The sequence below is a fragment of the Felis catus genome, chromosome C1 (genome assembly GCF_018350175.1).
Source record: "Felis catus isolate Fca126 chromosome C1, F.catus_Fca126_mat1.0, whole genome shotgun sequence".
In the NCBI taxonomy this organism is placed as follows: Eukaryota; Metazoa; Chordata; class Mammalia; order Carnivora; family Felidae; genus Felis; species Felis catus.
The window spans coordinates 91,844,422-91,856,633 of record NC_058375.1 but is presented as its reverse complement, the minus strand read 5'-3'; the positions used below and the strand labels follow the sequence as shown (position 1 = coordinate 91,856,633).

The window sequence follows — 12,212 nt, the reverse complement described above, 5'->3', positions numbered from 1 at the left end:
ATTACAATAATCTTAACAGTTTAACCTCCTATTTGAGACCCATGATCCAGAACTCTCTATAATCTGTAGAAGCAAGAAATCAGTTGAAATATTCTTCTAGTGAACTGCAGCAATTGACAAGACATGAGCTAACATGTCCCGATGTGTCCCCAGTTCTTGCTTAAGACCTGTAGTCAAATACTCATTAAGTCACTATGGTCATTAGAGTTAATGGTGTTTACTTTATAGCTCCTGATAATATATCCTTCCATGTGCCAGAAAAGTTAAGTGTGGGCAAAGGGGAAACAAACCATGAACAAAGCAGTGTTTTCTTGAATGCAACTCTTTATGAACTGGAAAATTCCTTGGTTTGGGATGTACAATTGTCTGAGGAGTTTGGATTTAGTTTCTCACTAATAATAATAATTTTATGGAACTTTATTGTTTTAAGACTATATCACAAATATGTGAGAAACAGTAAAATCAGAAAAGCAACTTGTTCAAGGTCACACAGCCAAGAGTTGCCTAACTTTGAGTTCAGGCTTCAGTACTTCAAATTCAAAGTACTTTCCTTAAAGTTATAGTTAATGTCAGAAGAGTGAACACAAGTCAGTACTATTTTTAGATCAACTTTAAAGAAAGAAGAGTGTGAGATAAAAAAAAAACACTAAAATTTGAGGCTTTTGAAAGTTTGAATTCAATAATAGGTTTATACTTTAGCAAATTTTTAGACTCAATCATTCCATTTCCTTCAGTTTAATAAATATTTATTAAGCAAGCACTAGATTCTTAAAGCTGTAAAAGACAGAATATATTGGGGAAGATAGTATGTACAACAATCATTAAAATGTCCACAAGGTACAGAGAGCACAATTTTGATTGGGATTATTACAAAAGGCTTAGATGTATAGTTCTTGAAGAGGATGATTAATTTTGTTGGAAACTGGACAACGCACATGGCGGTTGGAGAGAAGAGAATGAACAAAGTCATGGCCATGGCGAAGGCACATGGCTAGTTTGATAAGTAGGGACTTGTTCTTGATGCCAGGCCCGCAGCCTAGCTGGGGGTGGTTGGTGGAAGGTAGAGCTATAAAGGTAAGTAGAGGAAGAACCTAGAGGGCCACTAGGAAAAATAATTTTCATTGCATAAAACAGTTGTACTTAATGATTCATTTTAGGGTTGAAATGCTACAAGGATTATTTGTTGTTGTTGTTGTTGTTTGTTTTTTAATTAGATCTTTCTATTTTTTAGAAAGGATTATTAATAAAAGCAACAAAATATTTATTATATAATAACAGTTTTGTTTATGGCCTCTGCATCTTTTAATGTTGGCTTTATGACTCCCTTTGATAAAGCAAAGTTTTCTTAAAAAGTTTTTAAAAAACATTTCATTAGGAATGTTCCAAAAGAGCAAATAATGGAAAATTCACTCTTCGAGATTTGCTTGTGGTTCCTATGCAACGGGTTTTAAAGTATCACCTTCTTCTCCAGGTATGTAACTTAAAACTATCTGTTTTGTTTATTCATTTAACCAAATATTCATGAAGCACCAATTATGCTCCAGATACTCCATGTTTGGGGCCATATCCCCCTATGATTTTCAATGATTAGTATAGCTAAGTGGGAAATAACAGAACAGCTGGAAACTTTTTCTTCCTTTAGCAAAGATTCATTTGTTATCTTCCACAAAGTCATATTTTGTGTCCTTCAAACAGAACTGGCCCCCAAAGAATTAGGGGGAAAAAAAGGCAAAATGTAAAGATCCCTTTAACCAAGTCTTTGGTTAGCTATAATCATTTATTAGAATCTCACTGTTGTAATACACTTGAATTTTGGCAGGTTAAGTGTTTTGGACTTTTTGCCTTATAACCATAAACTGAAGAGAATTGTGTCACCTTCTTTGTTGCTTTCTGCTAGGGTAAATTATAATAAGACTACGTTTATTTTGAAGTGATTCTTTTTATAACCACGAAGCTTATGGTTTCCACAGTTAGTCCTCTAATGAGGGTGGAGAGTCTTATAAATTTAATTTGATAGCTGTACCAGGAGGCTCATTAGTTCTGCTCCAAGGAAATGTCTCACAGTATTAGTCTGTCAACTCTGCTGATGCTTGCAAAATGTCATTTTAAAAAGATCTACTACCTGTATGTGAAATATAATTTTGAGTCTGCCGTGCTTTATACATCTTGTATATTAAATTTCTTGATCTGTAGTTGCAAAATTATTAGTCATCTCTATTTTTGTTCTACTGAGAAATCAGAAGAATTCAAGCCCTGATTATTTCTTTAAAATACATTAAAACATTTATGAGACCTAAACTCAAAGCAACTTAATCAAATTGGATTTTATGAAAAAATAATAAGGAAGACTTAAGCAATCGGTTTCTGAGACATCATGGAACTAAAAAACATGTCCAAAATAAGCTAATAATTTATTTTGTAACTTTGGTATCGTCAAATAGCAGATGAAGAATTTAAAAGGTGCAGTTTTCAAGAAACATCTATCTTGGTCATTTATAAAGTTTTAGACTTACAGAAGTATAAAATATGGCAATACCTTTTTGAAATTCAGACTTTTGCCTTAATTTCTCTTGGATTGTTTTCTATTTTAAATTTCAAAAGAATGTTTAGTTCTATGATGAATTTTTTTAAATAGGAAAATTTTTATTTGGGATACCATATGAAGTTAAAAATTCTACAAATGTTTTTCCATCTTGATAGTGTACAATGTATTTATCTAATGTTTAGAAATTTGTTGAATAAATGTGATATTAATTTGAACATTTCCTACTTACTGCTATACTTTAGTGGGGAAATAATTTTTGAAATGCTTTATGATTTGAAATTACATATTTATAAAATCAGAATGAAAGTGGAGAATTTGAAACTTTGAGAATAATTTACACTCATTATTTGATAAAGGAAAAGCAAAAATCAAAGTGAAAGAATATTACTTGGACAACCTTATACTTAACAGATCTGATGTCTGTAGGTCCTCTTTATAAGTAGAAACATTATTGGTATTGAAGTCAGCAAAAATTTTTGAGTGGCTCCCTGTTTGACAGACAGGATTAGGCATTCATGATATTAAACAGCACCCCCTCCCCCTGTGCACTGATAAAGCTCACTGTTTAGGTAGGGAAAATGAAGTGTAAGCTGCCAGGTACTGTATGATATGATAGGTACGCAGAAAGTATGGAGGTAGTACAAATAAAGGTCTAGTTAACTATGCCTGGGGAGGATGGGGACTTGTAGAGACCTCTGTCATAGAAAGCTTCGCTGTACAGTGATTCTTGATCTGGCTGTGCAGGGAACAGTAAGAGTTCCTTTAGGTGCATCAGAGAGGAACTGCTTTCTAAGGAGAGCAAAACCACATGCTTAATGGGATCACCCGTTAGAATGTATTTTGAGAATTGCAGTTAATTTAGTATGGATAGAATATAGGTGGTTTGGGTGGAGTTGTTGGGGTGGGAAAGAAAAGTTGGGAGAGGTTGGCAGAATTCAGACCATGAAGGGTCTAAGAGGTGTAGTTAACAACCTGAAGCTTTTGCAGGCATTACAGAAGTCTAAAGAGGGTAGAGACAGGATCTGATTTATATATTAGAAAACTAGCTTTGATGTCAGTAAATAGCTTGTAGTCCAGAGAGGCTACAAGTCAGAAGATTAATCAGAAGCTGATTTATAATGACCTATGTGAAAAGAGTAAGGACTTGCACCAATGTAGTGGCAGTGAGGATGGTTTTCAGGGAAAAGATAAAAGTCTGTATCAGCAGAACATAGTATGAGAGAGGGGTGCCTGGGACACTTTATAGGTTTTGGCTTAAGTGATTCTACTGATGAAGGTGCCTCATTCAACAGAATGTAAACAGGAACCAGAAGAGAGTTGTGGGTGAAGGTGCCCTAAGTTGGGAGTTGTTGGGTTAGATGGGCTTGTGAGATAACCAGGTAGAACTATGTAGGTGGACGGAAGAGTCTGGAACTCAGGCATGAATTCTGGGTTGAGCACATTCCTCTTAGAGTGATTGTCTTATTAGTGAGTGTGTTGACATTATGGCGACGGTTGTGATAGAATTTGTAGAATAAGTAAAGTACGAATAACAAAAGACTAAGGTGAAAATCTAGGAAATAGTAACTTTCCAAGGTACAGATAAAGAAGAAAGTATGAAAGACTAGTGAATAGGCAGAAATTTAAGAAGGACTCAGAGACAATAATAATAGCAGCCAACAAGTGATTCTAATTGTCCCCAAAGCCAAGGGAGAGGAGTAGACATCAGAATCAGTTGGCAATGAGAGGATCTTTCATGACATTTGAGAAGGATGTCAGTGTTACTGTGCGGGATAGATCAGGTTCATCTTTGAAAGGAGAGTGTTTTCAACCATCGTCTCATGTTCTTTTGCGGTCTGGTTGGTCTTCTTACAGATAGAGATATTTTTATGAAAATAGAACCTAGTTAAATTACATCAGACTTATTACATTATGGTGCAAATAGTATTAAAAATGGTTTAGTTTTTAAATGTTCTGTTTCTCATATTTTGGTTTTAATTGATGAAAGTAGCACTAAACTGTATCTTCCAAATAGGAACTGGTCAAACATACCACTGATCCTATGGAGAAGGCAAATCTGAAACTGGCTCTTGATGCGATGAAGGTAAGGCAAATGTACCATGAACTTCTTTGTGTTTTTTATCCTTGCCCCCAAAAATGATAGAATACAAGCCGCTAATACATATGTATGATATGCTAATGTATAGTGTGTGTGTGTGTGTGTGTGTGTGTGTGTGTGTGTGTGTGTGTGTGCGCGCGTGCGCGTATATGTATTTGTATGGTTTTGTATTAGGTGGGAAGAGCTGAATATTTTTAACTGAAATAGATACCCTTGCATGGATTTAATTGTTAGACAAAGACACATAAAACCAAGAGGTGTATTAAAATAACTTGTTATTTATGAAAGCATGACAACCTTTATAACCACTGGGAATGATTTAATATAAGGGTTTTATTTCACATTCTTTTTGTGGTTACTAATAGAAAACTGTCGGCTTGTGTAACCAGCAGGTCAGCTGGTGACTTCAGAACAGTGGTGTGACTTATTTTCCTCGAGTGAGGATATCTGCCTGGTTTACCCTTGTGGATGCTGTGCATCAGTACAAGTGGATTTCAGTCTGGGTTTCTATGTCTAGGTAAATCTGAAAATCAAGAACTACAAGTGGACAAAGGCAGACTTTTAAACATACTGGGGAATCTGTAAAACCCCAGTTTATATTTTGTGCTGGACTCTGACTTTGAAAGAAATATTTGCCCCTAACTTAAAACATAAACAAATATTTGTTCTTAAGAACAAAATGCCAATGTGACTGTCATCAGAGCAATGCTAATTACTGTACTTGATCTTAGCCAAAAGGCCCAGAAGCAATAGAGCAAAATGCTAATTACTTCTCCATGTCCCTGTGCCAGTTTCAGTGTTAGCTCCGTTATTGGGCTGATTTTAGTACCCCGTTAGGAGACATCACACAACCATTTGTTATTTTAGAAATTCATACCAAATTTGCACTTTTTAAAGAAATCGTTAATAGATACATCCTATGGAACGTCAGACTTTCATTTAGAACAAAGTTAGGAACTGCTTTTTGTCAGAGTTCTGTTCCTGCTGTTGCAGATGAATTTAAGAGGGTAGAGAAAAAAGAAAACCCAGAAAACAGGAAAATCTAGAGCACATGTAATAAAAATAGCTACTTACAGTATGGAAAGATTAGCTAATGTTTCCTCAAATATGAGAAAAGGCATTTTAAAGTAGGTGAAGAAGGCCCATGGAGAAACGTGTCCAGCATTGTTTGTTTGCTTGACTCCATTTTAGTGCCCTTGGGTTTCTGTCTTCTCCTTTTCTTCCCCTTCATTAACTCTTTAAAATTGAACTGGCTGACTTGACTGAATGCTCTCAGGAACTAATACACTAACTGGTTGCAGAAAACGGTCCAGCTGGATTCATTGTCTAACTTTTACTTTTTTGTCCCTGCTAAGCATTCATTATTGCATTGTTACCCTTATTCTAACCCATGTAAAAGTGTGATTCTCTCAAGGTCAGTTATTAACGTGTTTGGAATTTGCATTCTCCTGACCTAGTTTCCTTTTGTTCAGCACCGTGTCATAGTCTGTTTTTGTTTTTCATCCTTGCTCTTCTCCGAGGTGTGGCAAATGACAACTCTTTAGTCTTCGCAGCTGTACTGCAGACATTTTGAAATTGCTTTTGAGTTGCAGTTTTGATTGATGGGTCATTCATTTTTATTGTCATGGAAAAGTTATGGTGGTTACTTTTACCACTAATGAAATTAATGATGTGTTTTCTTTCAAACAGTTTGCATCTCTTTTCCAGTCTTATCGTGACTTCTTTTTGTACCCTTCCCTTTATTCTTTAGGACTTGGCACAATATGTGAATGAAGTGAAAAGAGATAATGAGACCCTTCGTGAAATTAAACAGTTTCAGCTATCTATAGAAAATCTGGTATGTAATTATCATTCCTTCCAGCTTTCCTAACCCCCAAATCAGAGGACATTCTACAAGTTGTTTTTGAAGCAAAGATAGTTTACCTTGAAGTTTCTGTTGTTCAGGGTTTTTTGCAATTCCTGTTTGGCGGCATCCCCGTGGATTTCCCGTGGCACCTGTGATATGTATATCGTGTCCCAGGACTTTCTGCCCTTGCTTGTCCCTCTCTCCTTAATCACACAATGCCTCTTCCCCTGGCAGTCTAAATTCTAAACATTAGAGTGCATTTTTTTCTTTTCTTTCCCTTACGCTATACATAGTCATGGCCGATTTCCTGTTAATTTATTCATCTTAGTTATATTTACTGGGTGACTGCTGTGTGCCAGACATTGGCTTGGGGCTGGGGCTCTCACTGTGAAAAACATGGTCTCTTGATTGAGGAGACACTGTCAAAATGCTCTGTGGAGATTCCTGCTGTGAACTGGGTGGGGCAACAGAGGATAATCAAGGGAATCCTAGTTTAGATAAGATGATTAGAAAAACTCCTTGAGTCATTTGCCTCTTTTTTTTTTTAATTTTATTTTTTATTTTTTAAAATTTACATCCAAATTAGTTAGCATATAGTGCAACAATGATTTCAGGAGTAGATTCCTTAGTGCCCCTTACCCATTTAGCCCATCCCCCCTCCCACAACCCCTCCAGTAACCCTCAGTTTGTTCTCCATATTTATGAGTCTCTTCTGTTTTGTCCCCCTCCCTATTTTTATATTATTTTTGTTTCCATCGATGGATGAATGGATAAAGAAGATGTGGTGTGTATATATATATATATATATATATATATATATATATATATATATACACACATACACAGTGGAGTATTACTCAGCAATCAAAAAGAATGAAATCTTGCCATTTGCAACTACGTGCATGAAACTGGAGGGTATTATGCTAAGTGAAATTAGAGAAAGACAAAAATCATATGACTTCACTCATAAGAGGACTTTAAGATACAAAACAGTTGAACATAAGGGAAGGGAGTCATTTGCCTCTTGAACCTGAAGAATAAGAAGAAAGCCAGTGGTACAGTGATCTGGGGGAGAGGATTCCAGGCAGAAGCCATAGCAAATGCAATCACCATAGATGGGCCAGAGGAGTTGGGAATTGTGAATGAGGAGAAAAATCGTGGGCTCTGAAGTGGGGGAGAGGTGGGCAGGAGGTAGGGGGGGGCAGGAGAGCTATGTCCTCCAGCAATGTAGGCCAGGGCACAGAGCTGGGATTTTACAGTCATTACAGGGGGAAGCTAGTAAAGGTTTCAGCCTGATTTACATTTAAAGAAAACCCTGCTGGAAAGTTGTGAGGTGATTTCAAGAGCAAGGTGGTCTTGGGGCGCCTGAGTGGTTCAATTGGTTAAGTGTCCAACTTCGGCTCAGGTCATGATGGTGGTCCGTGAGTTCGAGCCCCGTGTTGGGCTCTTTGCTGACAGCTCAGAGCCTGGAGCCTGCTTCAGATTCTGTCTCTGTCTCTGCCTCTGCCTTTTCCTTGCTCATGCTCACTCATGCACCCGCGCTCTCTTGCTCTCTCATGTGCTTGCTCTCTCTCAAATATAAAATAAAACAAAAATAATTTAAAAAAGAAAAGAGAGATGGTAGAGGCCTGGGTTAAACTGTGAGCAGCAAAAACAGAGATGGATGAATGAAGGAAAGATACTTTTCTTAGTGGAGCAATTTTACTGATGCTTTCTCTGAAACATCTTGAGCCTTCCTTTTCACATGTATAGTCATGTTCTCCTTTCAGGACCTCATCTGCCACCTTTCCAACCACAGAAGCCTCTCATCATCCCGTCACCAACTTGCATTTCCAAAAGGTGGACTTCTCAGTTCATTCTCTATCCCTAACTTGTCAGTATTTGCTTTTGCCTTCAGGATTCAGTCAACAATCCTTAGCATGATATTTAAAGCCCTCAATGATTTGGGCTGAAACTACTTTGCTGAACTCATCCAGCTAATACCTGCCCACATACTTTACTTTGCAGGTGTCCTGCTGTGTCGTAAGGTCTCTAATTTGCTGTACATTTTTATAGTTCTGCCTTTGATCATAATAATGTCAGAGCCTAGAATGTCTTCCCATTATTTCCTATCATATTCCTTCAAGGTCCAACTAAAATAATTCTTTCCATAATCTCCCATTATTACTTTCTCTTTGTAATTTCATAGCACATTGCCTGGACAGCTCTGTGTGTGTGTGTGTGGTGAAATATATATGACATTTACCATTTTAAAGTGTATAGTTTTGTAACATTAAATATATTCATGTTGTTGGGCAGCCAGCCATCTCCACTGTCCATCTCCACAACTCTCTTCATCTTGTAAAACTGAAGTTCTGTACTCATTAGACACTAACTCTCCATTCTCCCCTCCTCCCAGCCCCTGGCGACCACCATTTTACTTTTTGTCTTTGTGAATTTGACTACTCTAGGTACCTCATATAAATGGAATCATGTGATATTTGTCCTTTTGTGACTGGTGCATTTTACTTAGCATAATGTCTTCAGTGTTCAACCTTGTAGCTTGTATCAGAATTTCTTTTTAAAAGAATTTCCTTTTTAAGGCTTTAAAGTATAACATTAGTTATATATACCTCACATTTTGATTATCCATTCATCTCTGTGGACACTTTGGTTTCTTACCCCTTTTGGCTGTTGTGAATAGTACTGCTATGAACATGGGTGTGCGAATACACGCTCCAGTCCCTGCTTTCACTTTTTTTGGTTATATAACCAGAAGTGGAACATGCCAATCCACACCAACACTTGTTCTTTTCTTCTTTTTTCTTCTTTTGAAAATAATATCCATCCAAATGTGTATGAAGTTGTATCTTATTATGGTTTTGATTTTGTATTTCCCTAATGATTAGGGATATTGAATATCTTTTCATATACTTATTGGCCATTTGTATATCTCTCTGCAGAAAGATGTACAAAGTTCTTTGCCTATTCAAGTTCTTTGCCTGTTTGTGGATAAGGGTTGCTTGTTGAGTTATAGGAGTTCTCTATATATTCTGGATATCAATTCTTATCACACATTTTGTTTGCAAATATTCTCTACCATTCTGGAGGCTGCCTTTTCACTCTGTTGATACTGTCCTTTGCACAAAATTTTTAATTTTAAAGAATTTTAACTTACTGGGTTTTCTTTTGTTGGTTTTGGTGGTATATCTAAGAAATCATTGCTAAATCTAATGTCATAAAAATTTTCCCCTATGTTTTTGTCTAAGAGTTTTATATTTTTAACCCTTGGATCAATTTGGTATATTGTACAAGGTAAGGGTCCAACTTCATTCTTTTGCCTATGCATATCCAGTTTCCCAGAATCATTTGTTGAAAAGGCTCTCCTATCCCCATTGAATGGTCTTGGTACTGTTGTCAAAAATCATTTGACCATATATATATGAGGGCCTATTTCCAAATGTTCTATTCCATTGGTCTAGCAGTCTGTCTTTATGCAGGTGCCACAGTGTTTTTGTTACCAGAGTTTTGTAATAAGTTTTGAAATCAGGAAGACTAAGACCCTGACCTTGTTCTTTTTCAAGACGGGTTCCCCTATTAAGGGTCCCTTGTGATTCCATATGAATTTTAGGATGGAGTTTTCTATTTCTGCAAAACACATCTTGGGAGTTTGCTAGGGAACATCTATTTTTATACTTTCTTGCAGCAAGTTAATTAATTACCTATCTGCTTCCTTTATTAGAATGTAATCTCCTTGATGTTAGTGATAATTTTCAGTCAATTCTTTTTCTCTCAGCACCTTATACAGTAGGTGTTCATAAATACTTAACGTTTTTATTGTTTGCCTCTGGGGAAATGGTTCATTGTTTTTAATCATTAAGTCATACTTTTCATTCTTGAGATCTTAGCTAAAGGAAGCCATCCTTGACTCCCTTGACCATATTAAGCCCCTGGCAATGCATTTTTCCTGTACTCTTTCTTCATGGCAACTGCACATCTATAATTATATACTGCTGTGAATATTTTCTCCCCCACTGGGCACGGGAAACATTTTGCCCTGTATCTTCTACAGTGTCTGGCACACAGTGGGTGCTTAATAAGTATTAGTTGGTATATCTTTGTTGTGAGTTGGATTCTTCCAGTTAATTCTTGCTTTTGGTAGCTAACTTTCCTCTTAAGACTATAAATAAAATTAATTAATGTTTTCAGTGTACCTTCTAGGATGTCCAAGGGCAGACTGTTTTGAAAGCGTATCATATAGACCTGAACTTTTTGCAGTAAGCATGCTAAAAATGCAAAATGATAAAACTTATAGTGTAATAAGGTAGCTGTCCCTAGCAAATATTTCTTTCTGTTTTTATATGTTTACAAAAAAGAAAAAAAAACCTGAGACATGTAAATTTTATGTTTTAGAACCAACCAGTTTTGCTTTTTGGACGACCTCAGGGAGATGGTGAAATTCGCATAACCACTCTAGACAAGCATACAAAGCAAGAAAGGTGAGAAAAGAGGAGAAATAGTTATTTTCAAAATAAGTGGTTAGTATCAGAAGATTGATAAAACAGTTCTTTCAGGACAAGGGAGGGAAAAAGAAGAAAAACAAGGGGACAGACCAACCTATGGTTTTCTACAATTTTCTCAGAGATAGGTTTCTCGGTTCTGATATCTGTTGATTTGTCTAAGTTATTAAGAGGGATATGACAAATAGAGAATGTCAGCTGGGGCTCAAGGGACACAGTAAGATGAGGGTAGAGATAAAGCAATTGATAACTACTGTAAAAATACAATTGCTTGACTTCTCTTTTTGGTATACACTTTAACTTAAAAATATAAAATGTCCTAAGAAGGAAGTCTAAGGGAGGACCAATTAATATATGTGAATATTCTTGAGGGAAATTCAGGTTAGTGAGCTTGGCCTGGTATTCCAAATTATATACGTATGATTATTAAACTGATTGATTTGGTTGAAAAGGCCATTTTCTGGAATCTTTGCAATGAGAAAGTCAGCCAGCAGGGGGCAGTGTCAGCTCTCGCTTCCAACTTGATACCCAGGCTCTACAGGTAGTTCCCAGGAGACAAAGATACTTTTTAGCCTCTCCAGGAAAATTTGTCTTTGCAGGTGATGCAAGTATTAGAGCTACATGAATGTATCATTGTCATTATTATTTTTTAAATCTATGCATATTAATTACTGAGACTTTTTGAAAAGATGCAAGTACTGGTATTGGAAATAGGAATTACAAAGTTTGTTGTTCTCCCCCAATTCCATTATCTTTGAAAAGAAAGAGAAATATCAACACATAAATTTAATCATAATTTTTTTAGTTTTCATTTTGCTCATACACTGCTCAATTTGTGGTTTAGGTGGTCCATAACATCATGAGGAGCAACCTAGAGGGTAAAACAGCAGATTCCACAATTAGATCTGGGTATGAATCTTGCTCTGCACCTCACAAGCAGTGTGACCCTGAGCAAATCAATTAACTTCGTTAAGCCTCAGTTTCCTCCCTCATACAATGAGGATGAAAATAATACTTCAGTAGATGGTCCTGGGGATTTATTTTAAGTGAGTCATCTTTGTCAAAGGGATGGACACTTGTCAGTACTTTTCTGGCTGATTCCTAGGAACATCATAAGTTAACTGCTATTGCTGTCATCAGTATTCTGTAAATGTTAAGCTTTTAAATGAAAAAAAAAATTGCTCATGGACAATGCTTTGTGGCTAATCTCAGTTGTTCTTTACA

The 12,212-nt window shown here is 36.4% G+C and overlaps 1 protein-coding gene across 2 annotated transcripts in view; it reads left to right on the top strand.

Moving 5' to 3' along the window:
* Window positions 1-12,212, top strand: part of VAV3 (vav guanine nucleotide exchange factor 3) — a 364,842-nt gene that overhangs the window by 186,893 nt on the left and 165,737 nt on the right. For both annotated transcript variants that reach the window (XM_045033232.1, XM_011285035.4), the window contains exons 10-13: window positions 1,376-1,471; window positions 4,560-4,628; window positions 6,394-6,480; window positions 10,882-10,967. In XM_045033232.1, the coding sequence (XP_044889167.1) occupies window positions 1,376-1,471; window positions 4,560-4,628; window positions 6,394-6,480; window positions 10,882-10,967 (338 nt within the window). The remainder of the gene's footprint in view (window positions 1-1,375; window positions 1,472-4,559; window positions 4,629-6,393; window positions 6,481-10,881; window positions 10,968-12,212) is intronic.